Raw genomic sequence first — 17500 nt, forward strand, 5'->3', positions numbered from 1 at the left:
TCTCTCTCTCTCTCTCTCTCTCTCTCTCTCTCCTCTCTCTCTCTCTCTCTCTCTCTCTCTCTCTCTCTCTCTCTCTCTCTCGTTCGCTCGCGTTGTCCCGCCCCGGTACATATGCCCTGTCCAAACCTAGCTGAGAAAGCCTACCAGAGTCACGTTGTCTGAAAAGGAAAAATGAAAGGAAAAAATATTTAGCACAGGGCACGTGACTAGGCGGCGGAGAAAGAAGGCGTGTGTCTGAGGAAGCGGTGGTGGTGGTGATCGTGGTGGTAGGCTGTGTGTTCTTCCTGGCCGATTTGGAACACGTCCCGGGCAGTGTTCCAGCAACCAACAGGTGTGTTACTGGACCCTGCGTACGTGTGTCTGTATATGTGTGTGTATATGTGGAGGTAAATGGGCGTGTGTATATGTACGTGTAGGTATTGTACATCACCTATTCACTACCTACACCTACATCCATACATCTATTAGCATATCCATCCTGCCATCTCGCCGTCTATGGAAAGCTGTACAGTAAAAATTACGTCACATGAGTTGGCCAAGACAAGTGGGAGGAGGTGGAAGCTGCCTGGTGCCGGCGCCAGGAAGCAGGAGCAGCCCTGGCAGGAGCCCCGGTGCCCCAGCCATCCCGGCAACAAGACCAGACTGTCAACTAATGTCTTCTCCTTTCACCTTTTTTGTAGAGTGAAGGGTTGGCGTGTCTGGTTGTTCCTGTCCTTTTCATCTTCCTCTGTGACTCCAGTCCTTTGTCGAAGATTATTTTGTCGGAAAGGATGAAATATATTATAAGAACTAATGCCTGGCTAGTATACTTCTGCATCACTCACTCATGACACTTGTACTGCTCAGGGACAATATAAGAGAGGAGAGACTGAGGTGGTGTGGGGGTATCAGGAGAGGACGAGTATATGCGCATGTGGTTGTTAGCTAGTTGTGTGAACGAGTGAATGAGCGAGACTTGTGTGAGGCATGAATACGTGTATGAGTGAACGAGCTAGGCTTCAGTCATAAGTGTTAAGTGGAAGTGCGCGGCCTGGCGCCGGGAGATCACCTACCTCCAGCCTTCTGTTCACACCTTCTGTGAATAAACACCTGCACTGTTACCTGCGTTTCCTGTGCCCCTGCTGGTCAAGAGTCGAACATGGCGCAGTGAGTAGGATCAGGACAAGGCTGCAGTGGGTACGGCGCAGAATGGAGAAGCAGTTGGAGGCGCTGGCTGCCCTGCTAGCGCGACAGTCGGAGCAGAGTCAGGCTCGCGAGGAGCGTTTAACCCAGCTGCTGGAGAGAGTGGGGACACAAGCTCCCAGTCGCACCACGGCGAGCAATGAAGGCGAAACCACAGCCCGCAGCACGTCTACCCAGGGCGCGAGGTTCCCGACGTCCGCCACCATCATTCCTCACTTAACGGCGTCAGCATCTTTACGTGAGTTCGACACGTGGCGCCATAAGTTTGAAGGATACGTAACCCTCGCCAGGATAGACTGTCTCTCCCTGGCTGAGCAGAGGGCGGCACTCGCTGCTGTCCTAGACGACGAGTGGACCCGTACACTTCGCTACGGGATAAGCTTACCGAGAGACGCGGAGTTAAGAACCATCCTCGATGCAATGTGTGAGTACCTGCGAAGCCAGCGCAACATCATCATGGATAGAAGAGACTTCTACTCCCGCGTGCAAGAAACGCAAGAAGGTTTTGACGACTTTTTATGTGCTGTTAAGGAAATCGCCAATTTCTGTGACTTTTGCGACCAGTGCATAAACCATCAGCTGCGTGACAGAATTGTCGTTGGGACACGAGACGAAGTGGCTCTGAAACGCATGCTGGAAAACAAGAAACTCACCCTTGAAAACGCCATAGATATTTGCAGAGCATCGGAGAGCGCTAACCAGTGTAGTGCAGTACTAAGGGGCGGCTCTCACTCTTCGAGCCATGGTGTGAACGCTGTCTCGAACTACAGGAAGGGCAGTTTCGGGGGCTCAAGCCCCACGGGCTGTTATCGTTGTGGCAAAGATTGTCGCAGTGACAAAAGGGGATGCCAGGCAATAGATAAAGTGTGTCGTAACTGCGGGAAAAGAGGGCATTTTGCGAGTGTATGTCAGCAGACAGTGAGGAAACGACGAGGAGCTTCGAGGAGTTCCTCAACTGTCTCTCCTCATCGCGGTGCAGGCCCGAGGCGGGGAGCCAGTGCCAGTGTATACCAGCTCTTATCAGGCGTATACACAAAGACGGTGACGGCACGACCTGCGCCCCAGGTGCTCATTACCGCCACACATCCCGCTGGAAGAGACAAGATTACGTGGACTCCTGACTCTGGGGCCGAAACGACCGTTATTGGCCTCGACAACGGCAACACTCCTTGGAATCCCGCCCTCCAGCTTGGCGCCCGCTGATGGTGATGGACTTTATGCTGCCGGTAATCACCCCCTCACCTGTGTAGGAACTTTCTCGTCGCACTTGCAACTGGGCGACAGGGAAGCTGAGACTGTTGTGAGCGTGGTGAAGGAGGTGAAGGGGGCGCTGCTTAGCTGGTACGATTCCATCGCTCTCGGAATCCTCCCCGAAGATTTTCCGGCTCAAATCCGACCGCTACGCAGGGAAGAACAGCACACCGGCAACAGCTCCATCAAGTACCCGACCGCCTCGCAGCCACCTCTATCTACGCCCACAGAAGTGATCAGCTGGCCTCATTCCTACGACCCAACGCCACAGCAGCGTGCGGGGCACGCTGCTGCTGTGATCAAGGCCTTTCCCAGCGTCTTCGAAGCAAAGGAAGGTTTACGTGCAATGGCTGGTGGATCCATGGCCATCGAGTTGACAGACGACGCTCGACCCTTCGCCGTAACAGCATCTCGTACAATCCCTTACAATTGGCGTGAAGAAATTAAGAGCCAGTTGGAAGAGCTGCTTAACAAGGGAATCATCGAGAGTGTGGACTACCCTACGGCATGGTGCCACCCCATCGTGCCTGTCCCAAAAAAGACATCTGGTGTAAGGCTGTGTGTTGACCTGACACGACTCAACCGTTACGTGAAGAGGCCCGTGTATCCAGTGCGCTCACCTCATGACGCCATCGCCTCGATCGGGACCGGAGCAGTTTGGTTCACCACTCTTGATGCCAAGATGGGGTATTTTCAAGTCCCCATTAGAGAAGAAGACCAGGATTTAACCTGCTTCATAACACCTTGGGGTCGGTACAAGTTTCGGCGGCGGTTATGGGTCTCGTCTCGTCTGGAGACGAGTATAACCGTCGAGGAGACCAAGCTCTCGGCGACATACCTAACACCATCAAGATCGTGGACGACATCCTGGCCTATGACTCCACCTACAGTGCGCACTTAGCCCATGTCATTCAGATTGTGCGGCGGTGTGACCAGCACGGCATCACTCTCAACCCACAGAAGTTTACATTCGCGGAAAGAGTGGTAGATTACTGTGGTTACTCTGTTTCTGGACAAGGCTACACGACAGACTCAAAGAAAGTTAAGGCAATCTCTGACTTCCCACGACCACAGCACATCACCGACTTACGATCATTCATGGGTCTTACAAACCAGCTTGGAAGCTTTTCTCCTGCTGTGGCTGCAGCTGCACAACCCCTCAGAGATCTCTTACGCCCGAAGAACAGTTGGTGCTGGTCTCCTAACCATGAAGAGGCGTTTGAGAAGGTGAAACAGTGTCTCGTCAGCCCACCTGTCTTGGCATACTTCGACCCATCATTACCAACGATGCTACAGACTGACGCCTCAAGGATGCACGGATTTGGATTCGTTCTCTCTGCAGAAGCACAGTGACCAGTGGAAGATGGTGCAATGCGGGTCAAGATTTGTTACAGACACAGAGAGCCGCTATGCAGTAATAGAGTTGGAAATGGCTGCAATCGTCTGGGCAGTCAGGAAATGTGGCACCTACCTGAAAGGACTCCCTCACTTCGATCTAGTGCTCGACCACCGCCCGCTGATACCTCTCCTCAATAGCAAGTTGTTGGGAGAAATAGAGAACCTGCGGCTGCAGCGCATGAGGAAGAAGCTTGCTCAGTATTCTTTCACAGCAAGCTGGCAAAGGGATCGACACACTGTGTGCCCGACGCCCTCTCACGTGCTCCAGTACAGGACCCAGTGGAGGAAGAGGATGCTGCTACTTCTGGTGACCTCGACCCTCTCCACTCAGCGGTCATCTCAGCGTTATCTGCCACCAATGAGGACGGCGTCCGCTTAGCACCACTCCAGGATCAGACTGTGGAAATGGTACGTGCCGCAGCAGCAAGAGACGGGGAGTACTGCTTGCTCAAGAACGTCATCATCGAGGGCTTCCCTGATCATTGCCACGACCTCGATCACCGCTTGCGTACGTACTGGCCGGTGCGCAGTCTGCTGGCCGTAGACGACGACCTGGTGGTTTACGGGCCGAGGCTTCTTATTCCTCACAGCCTCCGCCGAGAAACACTAGAGCGACTCCATGACAGTCATCAGGGGATGGAGCGCACCAAGCGACGGGCCCGACAAACGGTGTACTGGCCTGGTATGGACAGAGACGTTGAGAACGTCGTTTCTGGATGCTCACTATGCCGTCCACTCCTACCAAGCCAAGCCAACGAACCTCTCTGGCAGGACACGGACACACCCAGCAGGGTGTTTGAGTCAGTTTCTGCAGACTACTTCCACGCAGCAGGCCGTACATACCTCGTGTATGTAGATCGCTTGTCTGGGTGGCCTCACGTGTCTGCATGCTCACGTCCAGCATCGGCTGATCAGCTCGTTCGTGTCCTTCGGGGTGTGTTCGCCGACACGGGCGTGCCTGTTCTCCTGAGGACTGACGGTGGACCGCAGTTCACTTCTTCATCGGTACGGCGCTTCCTGGCTCGATGGGGGTGGAGCATCGTGTATCTTCACCTCATTATCCACGCTCCAATGGTCACGCCGAGGCAGCGGTCAAGTCCGTGAAGAAGCTGATCCTCACGACCACACAGCAGGGACACCTGGACGAGGATGCGTTCGCTCGCGGGTTGCTGGAACTGCGCAACACTCCGAGGGCGGAAGGGCGATCACCAGCACAAGTCCTCTTCGGTCATCCTATGAGGTCCTGTGTCCCGGCTCATCATCGCTCATACGCTCAGCAGTGGCAGCGCGCTGCTGATGAGTGCGACGCCAAGGCAGAGCGACTGAGGAAGAAAGCGAAACTTCGCCACGACGCGTCCGCCCGTACTCTTCCTCTCCTGCACCTCGGTGGCCACGTCGACGTTCAAGATCACACGACAGGCCTCTGGGATCGCCTGGGTGTCATCGTGGCTGTTGGGCGAAGGAGAGACTACCTCATCAAGATGGGCAGCGGTCGCGTGATGTGGCGTAATAGAAGACACCTACGCCCACACAGACCTCTTGCTCCCCTTCCTGTCGAGCAGCACACCGCTCATGGCGGTGCAGCGCTTCAGCATCAGGGTCACGAGGAACACCACCATCCCGGCAGCCCGGAGCATCAGGGTAACGGGGTACACCGTGGCCGAGAGCAACCAGAGCGTCGAAGCAGCCGACAGCGTAGGGAGCCGAGACGACTGCAGGTGCGGTGGCACCGTAGCACCTACGATTAGTCGTACGTGTTCATTGTACGCTGTGTTTGTTTTGTGTATATGTACCGTGTTTTCTGTACTTCAATCATTGTAACTTTGTTTCATGTGTTACGGTAGCCATAACAAAGATAAGGAATCTTCCTTATGTCTCGGGGGAGGTGTGTGGTTGTTAGCTAGTTGTGTGAACGAGTGAATGAGCGAGACTTGTGTGAGGCATGAATACGTGTATGAGTGAACGAGCTAGGCTTCAGTCATAAGTGTTAAGTGGAAGTGCGCGGCCTGGCGCCGGGAGATCACCTACCTCCAGCCTTCTGTTCACACCTTCTGTGAATAAACACCTGCACTGTTACCTGCGTTTCCTGTGCCCCTGCTGGTCAAGAGTCGAACAGTATACTTCTGCATCACTCACTCATGACACTTGTACTGCTCAGGGACAATATAAGAGAGGAGAGACTGAGGTGGTGTGGGGGTATCAGGAGAGGACGAGTATATGTGGAAGAAGATATTGGAGATGGATCTACCCGGCAAGAGAGAGAAGGTTTATGGGTGCAATGAAGGAAATCATGCGTGTAATGGGTGTGACTAGGGAAGGCCGAGCATGTTAGTTCTTCCTCTCTTCCTCCTGCCGAGTAGATCCATTTTCAGCATCCTTCTCCCCAGACAACCCTCGTCTCTCCTCTTGGCACGCCCAGACCACCTCAGTCTCGCCTCTAAACATACGAGTGCATGTGTTTTGTCTCTCGTGTGCTCGTTCCTGACCTTCTCCAGTCTTCCCACTCTCCAAGTACTCTGTTCTGTGAGGTGATAGTAACCTGAAGGCTGCCACAAGATACATGTACCCCTCGATGTTTTGGCAGCAGCACAGCAATGACCACAAGACTGTTCGGTGCTATACGTATGAAGCTTCAAACAAATGCCTTCAAGGACCAGTGTGTCTTGCATTCAATCCCTGAACGAAGCCAAACAACACGTGACGCTAGCCTTCCGTGATCGTCATTGCTTCCCAACACTGCACCATCACCACCATCACCACCTCCACCACCATCTCACAACACTGCATCGTCATCACCACCACCACCACCACCACAACACCACCGTTACTACCAGTGCACTATCATGTTAGGAATAGCTAGGGTAGAAAACAACATATAAAAAGGAAGCAATGAAGACAATCCTAATAAATGAATGAATAGATAAACAAATAAGTGAAGGAACGAAGCCATCTTGATCCCACGTGTCTGGTGATGAAGGAAAGATTAAGTTTCCTTCTTACGAATGTTTCTCTTTTTTTTTTTTTTATCTTGGATCCGGTTCAATCCGCGAGAATCCGAAGCATCTCAGGATTTTAATCGATTGAGGAACAAAAAGCGGGAGAATTTTGGAGGATTTTAACATCAGATTTGGATGTTTTTCCTCCACTTCGCTTTGCTTAGAGAAAGACGATAAATATCTCACGTCAAGACACACCAAGGAGACGAGACTTGAAATTCCAGTTTTTTTAAGTTACTACGTGAAGAAATATTGAATGTTATTTATATATGAGAGAGAGAGAGAGAGAGAGAGAGAGAGAGAGAGAGAGAGAGAGAGAGAGAGAGAGAGAGAGAGAGAGAGAGAGAGAGAGAGAGAGAGAGAGAGAGAGAGAGAGAGATAAAAGAAAAAAATACCACAAATACTGCTTGAGAGAACAGTACGTGTGTGTGTGTGTGTGTGTATGTGCGTGTGTGTGTGTGTGTGTGTGTGTGTGTGTGAGAGAGAGTGCGTGGGATATGCATGCGTGGTGTGCGTGTGGATAACTAGGGCAGAGTGGCAGGGAAGGTGGAGCAGGGAGCAAGGGAGGGCAGGGAGGGGGAGCAGGGGAGGAACAGGAAGGGAGAGGAGTGGTGGTGCATTGGGCGGCAGGTTGCGGGCTGGTTTGCGGTTCCGGGTTCGATTCTTTCGTGGTGAATTTTGTGAACTGAAGTTGTGAGAGTTCAGTGACCTGTTTTTCTATCTATTTATCCACTCGTCTATCAGTCAATCTATTCATCTATCTATGTGTTTATCTATCTATTCATTAATCTATATATCTGTTTATCTACCTATCAAACAGTCTATCTATTTACCTTTCTATTTATCTTTCTATCTCTATGTGCGAGAGGCTCTGGCCAAGAATGACAAAAGGGAAGGAAGAAAAAAAAAAAAAACTGAGAAGCCAAACCCTAAAGGAAAGAGCCAAAAGGATTATCTAAAATCTATCTACCCATTCTTAAACTTCCAATCTATTCACCTATCTGTTTGTTTGTCTGTTTTTTTCTGTCTGTCTGTGTGTCTGTTTTTTCTGTCTGTCTGTCTGTCTGTCTGTCTGTCTGTCCGTTTTCCTGTCTGTATTTTTCTGCCTGTCTATTCAAATATCACGTTTATTTGAATTAACGCATGACACTTAAGAACCTGTGCGTGTTTTGAGAACCCTCATGCACCCACGCACACCGCCCACACACACACACACACACACACACACACACACACACACACACACACACACACACACACACACACACACACACACACGCATTTCACTGCAGTATGCCTTACTAAATAAGACAACGCACACACGCTCACGCACTCCCGCCTACTCAAACACACACACACACACACACACACACACACACACACACACACACACACACACACACGATATGACTATGGTGTTGTTGCTGCTGCTGCTGCTGCTACTACTACTACTACTACTACTACTACTACTACTACTACTAATAATAATAATAATAATAATAATAATAATAATAATGATAATAATAATAATAATAATAATAATAATAATAATAATAATAAACGGACTCAAAACTAAATGATTTTTGAGATTTTAATAAAAAAAAACACTATAAAGAAGAGAAGGAAAGCTAACATGAAAAGTGAGGAATAAGAGGAGCGAACGATTAGTAGCAGTAGCAGTAGTAGTAGTAGTAGTAGTAGTAGTAGTAGTAGTAGTAGGAGGAGGAGGATGAGGAGGAGGAGGAGGAGGAGGAGGAGGAAAAATAAAACTCACCAGGAGACCCATATACAAGCTTGTTACTGCCTTAATTTTTACGAGAGAGAGAGAGAGAGAGAGAGAGAGAGAGAGAGAGAGAGAGAGAGAGAGAGAGAGAGAGAGAGAGAGAGAGAGAGAGAGAGAGAGAGAGAGAGAATGACGTCAGAGTTGCTTGGTAAGTGTTGGAAGGAGGAAGGCGAGGTGTAGGCGGAGGGGAAGGGGAAGGGGAGAGGAGAGGGAGAGGGAGGAGAGGTGGGTGAGTGAGAAAGTAAGAGTTGTAGATTATTCAAGAGAGAATGAATGAATGAAAAGGAATGGAAATATCAGCGTAAGGTTAGATGCACACACACACACACACACACACACACACACACACACACACACACACACACACACACACACACACACACACACACACACAAAGTCGATAAGAAGGTAATGTCTCTTTCTGCCGTGTGTTAGTGAAATGAATTGAACAGATCTGTTTTTATTTATACTTTCATCGTGCTTGGTAAATTCGTAAAGTTAGTTAGTTAGTCAGTGATTTATTCATTTAATTAGTTACGTCAGTTAATCAGTTAGTCAGTCAGTCAGTCAGTTATTTAATAGTTTGTTATCTTTATTTTATGCATTTCTAAGTTCCTTCCATCAGTCAGTCAGTTAGTCAGTCATCTATTTATTTTCAATTATTCATTTATCTAGCTATTCCTACGTTTCCTTCAATATTACATCGTTTCTCCCTTATCCCTTATCCTTTCCTCTTTGATTTCTTCCCCCCTTCCCTATCTCCGTCGTTTCTTTCCCCCCTTACGTTTCCTCCTACCTCCCTTTCATTCCTTCCTTCCCTTCCCTTCCTTCCTTTCCTCACTCCCTTCCTTCCTTTCCTTCCTTCCCTCCACCGCGTCACGGCAGCGGTTCACGTGTACCCAAGAAGCACCTCGCTACCTTCCTTCCTTCCCTTTCATTTCACTTTCCTCCTGCAGCAATCGCCTCCACCACACACATTAAGACTGTTGTTGTGTTCGCTACTTCATCTCAGGCTTATCTAAGTGTTTGCTACCGTGCGCATTATACCCACCTTCTTCTGTTGGTACCGTGCGCATTCCCATCTTTTTTTCGTTGTTATCGTGCTCATCTCTACTTTATTTTGCTGTTACTGTGCGCATCCCTACCTTATTTTGTTGTTACCGCGCGCATTCCTATCTTTTTTTTTTTTTGTTATCGTGCTCATTCCTACCTTCTTTTGTTGTTACCGTGCGCAATCCTAGCTTTTTCGAAGTTACCGTGCGCATCCCTACCTTATTTTGTTGTTACCCTGCGCATTTCTTTCTTTTCTTGTAACAATGCGCATCCCTACCTTCTTTTCTTTATCATGGACATAGCAGGTACTTTTTACGTTAATAACAGTGATGTCTTTTTTCTTTTTCTTTATATTGTTATTTCTATAGCTTTGTAAACTCACCGGTAGTTTTTTTTAGTTAATCAGTTTAATATTTGTTGCACTGTTACAAGCAATAATAGGCAATCCTAGGTCAATTAATGTCTAGCTATCATTATTACCATTCTATTATCATTAAACCATGTAACACCAGTTATCGTACGTATCAAAATACCACTTCCTGCTACAAAAATAAATAAATAAATAAAAAATAAACAGCACACCAGAGACCAGAAGCCCTATGAGTATAAATAGACCACCAACTCTTGCCTTTCCGGACCTCTGAGCAGCGGATTGGAGCCACAACACGAACACTCGCTGATACCATTTGAATAACACTTAGCATTGCATTCTTAAACACCTCAGCGTCTTGACCGTTATTACCAGGCTCCGATGGAAGATGAGACCGTTTTCAAGAGTGTGTTCGTGATTCCATTTGTAACTTAAACTTTGAAATTTATAAAGCCTAAATAAAACTAACGAACTGACGGAATGGTTGGCTGGCTGGCTGGCTGGCTGACTGGCTGGCTGACTTGCTAACTAACTAAATAACGGGCTCACTAGCGAAATAACCAAATAAGGAAAGAAAGAAAGAAAGAAAGAAGGAAAAAAGGAAAAGAATTAAATAAAAGAAAAGAATCAAGAGAAAGAAAAAGAAAAAAACGGAAGAAAAGAAAGAATCAAACAAACATACAAAAGAAAGGAAGACAAAGACAAACAGAAATAGACAGACAGATAAAGGAAAAAAGATAGATAGATAGAGAGAGAGAGAGAGAGAGAGAGAGAGAGAGAGAGAGAGAGAGAGAGAGAGAGAGAGAGAGAGAGAGAGAGAGAGAGAGAGAGAAGGCGAAAGAAGAGGAGAGCGGAAGGCAGCCCGTCCCGTGATCAGCCGTGACGGAATCCAGGAGGAAACGTAGCGTGAATCTGCAGAGAGAGAGAGAGAGAGAGAGAGAGAGAGAGAGAGAGAGAGAGAGAGAGAGAGAGAGAGAGAGAGAGAGAGAGAGAGAGAGAGAGAGAGAGAGAGAGAGAGAGAGAGAGAGAGAGAGAGAGAGAGAGGACGGCACGTGAGGCCAGGCACGAATGTGGGTCACTGAAAGAGACAAGGAAGGTAGGAAGGAAGGAAGGAAGAAAGGAAGGAAGGAAAGAAAGAAGAAAAGAGGGATGACTCCTTGCTCTCTCTCTCTCTCTCTCTCTCTCTCTCTCTCTCTCTCTCTCTCTCTCTCTCTCTCTCTCTCTCTCTCTCTCTCTGAATGAGTAAGAACTAAATCATGAAATAAAGAATAGAAATATTAAATACAAGATTACATAAAATCATTAGACCAGTGTGTGTGTGTGTGTGTGTGTGTGTGTGTGTGTGTGTGTGTGTGTGTGTGTGTGTGTGTGTGTGTGTGTGTGTGTGTGTGTGTGTCATAGAGTTTAAATTAATTAGTAAAAACAAAAAAAAAAGAGGAAAAAGGAAAATTCACATCATTTACAGCATACGGGAAACGAATGAAAATCTGTCGTGTGAATTGAAAGGAAAATAAATAAAGGAAAATAAAAAGGAAAAAAAATTGATGGTGAAAGGAAGAAATAATCACCACCACCACCACCACCATCACAGCAACAACAACAACAACAACAACAACAACAACAACAACAACAACAAGACACAGAAAACCAACAAACAAAACACGCGCAAAAAAAAAAACATTATCCTTTGTTTCGGAAGAAGGAAAAAGGAAAAATAGCTCATTCTTTCCCTTCTCTTCTTTTCCTGACAAACAAACGACTTTCTCTCTCTCTCTCTCTCTCTCTCTCTCTCTCTCTCTCTCTCTCTCTCTCTCTCTCTCTCTCTCTCTCTCTCTCTCTCTCTCTCTCATTTGCATATCTTTCGCGAAATTGGCGCCGCGGAAACTCCATAATTTTTCGCTTGAGTGTAATTCTCCCGAATCTCTGTGACGTCACCAGTCCGCCATCTTGTCGCTCCCTTGTTTATATTTCGGCCCCGAGAGAGAGAGAGAGAGAGAGAGAGAGAGAGAGAGAGAGAGAGAGAGAGAGAGAGAGAGAGAGAGAGAGAGAGAGAGAGAGAGAGAGAGAGAGAGAGAGAGAGAGAGAATGGTACCTAACCTTTTAAATGTTTATATATTTCGGTCCTGCGGTGACAGAGAGAGAGAGAGAGAGAGAGAGAGAGAGAGAGAGAGAGAGAGAGAGAGAGAGAGAGAGAGAGAGAGAGAGAGAGAGAGAGAGAGAGAGAGAGAGAGAACATGGTACCTAACTTTCTAAATGTTTTCCTTAACTTTCAAAATAACATTCGCCATGTAGTGAAACGTGGATGAACAGGAACGGAGACTTTCACGGCGAAGGGGCTCTGACTGTGGCAGTGGTGGTGGTGGTGGTGGTAGTGGCGGCTGCGGTGGTGATGGTAGTAATGTTTTTTCGTCTTTAAAAAGGAAATTTCAAACAGTAACGTAACTTTAGGTCCTCAGTGAAGGCTATTAGGTTCCACTACTCCACTACACAACTCCACACTCCCTGTAGTAGTAGAGGTTGACTAAGTACAGCGTGAAGGAAGAGAAGGAAGGAGTGAACTAGGACTACTGTTGGTTGTGGAGAAGTGTTGTGGTGGTGGTGGTAGTAGTAGTAGTAGTAGTAGTAGTAGTAGTAGTAGTAGTAGTGTTCTAGGCTTCGTTTGTGTGTGTGTGTGTGTGTGTGTGTGTGTGTGTGTGTGTGTGTGTGTGTGTGTGTGTGTGTGTGTGTGTGTGTGTGTGTGTGTGTGTGTGTATTGTGCCTACGTCGTGTTTGCATACCATTATTTACCAAAGTGGGGAGACTAGTGGCTCTGTGGTATTAAGAGTCGTGAGTTCGATTCCCGCTCAACGAAAAATAATAATAATAAATGAAAATGAAATAAAATAAAATAAAGAAAATATCGATGGGAAACGTAACAACAACAACAACAACAACAACAACAACAACAACAACATCAATAATAATAAAAACAATAATAATGATAATAATAATAATAATAATAATAATAATAATAATAATAATAATAATAATAATAATAATAATAATAATAATAAAATCCAAGCGGCAAAGCAAAATTACACCAAAATTATGAATCAATGAAAAGTCGATTATTCAAATGAATGAAGCAAATTAAACGTGTGTGTGTGTGTGTGTGTGTGTGTGTGTGTGTGTGTGTGTGTGTGTGTGTGTGTGTGTGTGTGTGTGTGTGTGTGTGTGTGTGTGTGTGCTCCTCGTGTGCGTGCATGCTAAGTCGGCAGAGAGAGAGAGAGAGAGAGAGAGAGAGAGAGAGAGAGAGAGAGAGAGAGAGAGAGAGAGAGAGAGAGAGAGAGAGAGAGAGTAATTACTTTATTTTTGCTATGACGTCTTTTAGCTCCGTTCCTCTTTTCCTTCCTTCTTTCCTCTTCCTCCTCCTCCTCCTCCTCCTCCTCCTCCTCCTCCTCCTTAAAACTGTGCCAACACACGCACGCAAGAATTGTGTAACAGTTGCATGTGTGTGTGTGTGTGTGTGTGTGTGTGTGTGTGTGTGTGTGTGTGTGTGTGTGTGTGTGTGTGTGTGTGTGTGCCTGCGCGCGCGTGTGCTTGGGATGGCCGATGAGTTGGGCGGAAGGTGAGAGGGGACGGCGGAGAGCGAGAGGAGGAGGGAGAGGACGAGGGAGAGGGAGAAGGTGAGGGAGAGGAAGAGGGAGGGAGAAGGAGGGTGGTATTGGTGGGGTGGCGCATTGCGGTTCGAGGGAGAGGAAGGGTTGGAGAGGAGGAGGAGGAGGAGGAGGAGGAGGAGGAGGAGGAGGAGGAGGAGGAAGAGTGAGAGGAGTGAGAGGGGAGAGGTGGCGGCCGAACACTTTGTATCTGACCTTGAGGACAAATGAAGGGACGTTTGTGTGTGTGTGTGTGTGTGTGTGTGTGTGTGTGTGTGTGTGTGTGTGTGTGTGTGTGTGTGTGTGTGTGTGTGTTACGGGTCTTGTGTGGTATGCCATTTTTTCCCCTCTAATGTGTCTGTACGTAACTTTTGTCCCCTTTCGCCTTTGTCCTCTTCATCCTCCTTCTCCTCCTCCTCCTCCTCCTCTTCCTCCTCCTATTCTTCTTCTTTCTCCTCCTCTTCCTTCGTTCCTTCATCTTTCCTTTCCATTTATTCTCTTACCCATTCTTTACAATTTTCCTTTTCCTCTTTTTCCTCCTTTTCATTGTTCTCGTCTTCCCTTCCTGTCCTCTATTTCTTGTCCTCCTTACCCTTTTCCTTCATTTCTCTCCTTCCTTCTTTCCTTCCTTCCTTCCTTCCTTCGAGTCATTTTCACTTCTATACTCCTTTCATATCCTCTTTCCCCTTCCTTTCTCCCTTTTCCTTCTCCTTCAATTCTTCTTTTCTATTAGTTTCCACTCCTCTCCTTTCTGTTTTCTCTTCTTCCCTTTCTTGCTCTCTTATTTCCCCTCATTCTTTTCCATTTATTCCTCTCCACTCCTCCATTCTTCCTCTTCTAAAGCACCATCATTTCTCCTCTCTCTCTCTCTCTCTCTCTCTCTCTCTCTCTCTCTCTCTCTCTCTCTCTCTCTCTCTCTCTCTCTCTCTCTCTCTCTCTCCGTTCCCTCCCTTGCATACTGAAAGAAAACGGGAGAAAATAGTGAAGTTACCGCTCGAGACTTGAACGTGGGGCCATCAATGCAAGAGTCACGCCCCCCTCCCTCCCCCCTCCCCGCTGCGCCACGACCAGCCAGGGCGCGGCGGTGACCTGAGTGGAGGGCGTGCCAGGTCAAGGTCATGTCAAACCGCCCCTCTTCTTCGTGTCGGTTTTTGGGAGTTGCTTCATTTTATTTATTTATTTATTTATTTTTTTTTTTTGTTAGTTTTTGGATGGGATGAAGGGGAAAGATGAAAGTAAGAAGGGGATGGATGGGTGGATGGAAGGGTGAGGTTAGGGTACGTACGTGTGTGTGTGTGTGTGTGTGTGTGTGTGTGTGTGTGTGTGTGTGTGTGTGTGTGTGTGTGTGTGTGTGTGTGTTTGAGCTGCCAGTCATGAACCTCCTTTAATGACACGCTATCTTCCTTTTGTCCTCTTTCTCTTCTTGCTCCTTATTTTATTCTTTTTGCTTCTCTTCTCTCTTTCTTCTCTATTTCTCCTCTTTCTTCCTTTTTCTTGTCCTTCTCCTCGTCCTTATTCTCCTTGTCCTCCTTCTCTTCCTTCTGCTCTTAACTCTTCTCCTTCCTCACCTTCCTTCTCTTCATCTTCTTCTTCTTCCTCCTCCTCCTCCTCCTCCTCCTCCTCCTCCTCCTCCTCCTCCTCCTCCTCCTCCTCCCCCATGCCGCCTCAGGAGCTGCATCTGGTCATCCGAAAGAGAAAAAAGAGTAAATCTTGGAAAATTCTCTTCAACTTTTACGTCCGCGGTGGCAGAGAGAAGCGTTTTGTCTCTTATGTATTTACTCTTTTCCTTCCTTGTGTCCTCGCCGCTTTTCTTGGCTTTATTTCTCCCCTTATTTACTTCTTGGACTGACTGGTCGAGTTTGTTTATTGTTAAGGTTGGGCTGGGTTTGGTTGGGTTGGGTTGGGTTGGGTTGGGTTGGGTTGGGTTGGGTTGGGTTGGATTGAGTTGGGGTATGTTAGGATTGGGTTGGGTTTGGTTTGGTTTGGGTTGGGTTGAGTTGGGTTGGGTTAAGTTGGATTGGGTTAGGGCCTGGGTGGATTAGATTTGGGTTAAATTACGTTAGGTCAGAGTTGGTTAGGATAGGATACGATAGGCAAGGATGGTTTAGGATAGGTTAGGTCAAGATAGGTTAGGTTAAGTTAACACAGCGTTCCCTTCTCCTCCGCACTCATCTGAGAGAGTCTCCCTCCTTCGCCCCCCCACCTCCGTTGCCTTCCTGCCGGGCCGGTGAGAGCAGGTGTGTCCAAGCACCGCACCATTCCTAACCCGCCTTTCCTTCACAGATGTGGCGGCGGTGAACAGAACACAGCGCAGCGCAGCACAGCACAGCGGCAGTGGCCATGACAGCCTGCACTTTCCCCTGCCAGCGCCCAGCCCCTGCCGGCGGCGGGGCGGCGTGCTAGAGGCGCGGCGTTCCCCAGCCTGCCCCGCGCGGAGGCTCAGGCGGTGGTGGGTGTGGTGATGGTGTTGTGGAGGCGGCGGGCGACGGCGTGGGCGGCTGGCGGCGGGTCTGCGTGGTGGAGGTGGTGGTAGGGGCAGCGCGCAATGGCCTCTCCCCTCACCGCGGGCCCCCTCCCCCGACACCCGCCCTCTAGAGCAGTGCCGCGCCCCAGGGGAAGCACGCCCCCCTCACGCCCACGTTCGAGGGTCACTCACGCCCCAGACATGCTCCCACCCACACCGGGGGCCCCCACGCTAAGACTAAGCTCCCCTACCACCCCACCCCTCACTCTCGCCCCTCCCGACGCCCCACACCACCCCAGATAACCCCAGTGGCTCATGTGCCGGCGAGTCCCCGCCAGGTAGGCGCCATGTGATAGCCCCTCCACCCTTCCTCTCTCTCTTTCTCTCTCTTCTCTTTCTTCCTTTCCTTCCCCTTTCCCTCCCCTCTTCCTTCTCTCTCTCTCTCCCCCTGTCTGTCCCCTCCCCGGATCGCCCGCGCTCCCGCACGCCCGCGAGTCATGGTGGGCGGCGCCGTGATCGGTGATGACGTCCCCGGGGATGAAGTGCAACTGGGCTCCATCCCACTGCTGGAGACGCCCCCGGGGGAACAGTCGGCCCCGTCCCCGCGCCTGCTTGGCTATGGGTCCTACGGGGCGGGCGGGGCGGGGTACGGCACGGGGTACCCCCTACAGCGGGAGTGAGATGGTGATGATGGCGGGCGGTGCTCACGTGGGCATCGAAAACCTGTCCCAGGCGGCGGTGATCCTGGTGATCGGCGTGGCCATCATCATCTCCAACATCATCATCCTGGCCACCTTCATCACCATGCCAGGTAAGGACACAATCACCATCACGTGTCTACACCTCCCCTACACCCTCGCCACGCCACCACCAATAACTCACCAGGCACTTCCTAAACCCTACATTAATCACCCATACACCAAACACTCCCACATTCTTCCTTCACCTCCACCAGTTCCCACACCTACATCACCATCAGGTACTCCTACACCCTCACCAATGATTACACCTTTCCTGCACCGCCGCTGACTGTTACACCCTGCATATAACTTCATGAAACACCTCCATGCCCCTGCAACACCCTTCTTACACACTGGCAAAAACTAAATACAGAGATATACACCCGTAATCTTATCTTCCACAACAAATTAAGTTTTCTGTGTAAGAGGAGCTCTGGCGTAGGACAAAATATATAAGAAACGCCCACTAAATATATCAGTGCCTAAATAGCATAGTCAGAAAAGGATTATCCGGAATTTGAGAAGTGTCTTGAAATCGTCGAGCTAAGCCTTGCAACACAACGAACACGGATCTACACTCCCATAACCTTTCCTTCCCCGTAGTGACAAAATGCTATGTTTCTGCTTA

General features: G+C 48.8%; 2 protein-coding genes across 7 annotated transcripts in view; one reads left to right on the forward strand and one right to left on the reverse strand.

Moving 5' to 3' along the window:
- Positions 1-17500, reverse strand: part of LOC135104751 (uncharacterized) — an 89980-nt gene that overhangs the window by 48343 nt on the left and 24137 nt on the right. The gene's annotated exons all lie outside the window — the stretch shown is intronic.
- The window catches only part of LOC135104752 (probable G-protein coupled receptor 21), a 69863-nt gene that overhangs the window by 29464 nt on the left and 22899 nt on the right, over positions 1-17500 (forward strand). The window contains 2 exon segments of the mRNA XM_064012320.1: positions 15952-16796; positions 16798-16943. Of these exon segments, the coding sequence (XP_063868390.1) occupies positions 16630-16796; positions 16798-16943 (313 nt within the window). The 5' untranslated portion in view covers positions 15952-16629.

The sequence above is a fragment of the Scylla paramamosain genome, chromosome 11, assembly GCF_035594125.1.
Source record: "Scylla paramamosain isolate STU-SP2022 chromosome 11, ASM3559412v1, whole genome shotgun sequence".
Lineage (NCBI taxonomy): Eukaryota > Metazoa > Arthropoda > Malacostraca > Decapoda > Portunidae > Scylla > Scylla paramamosain.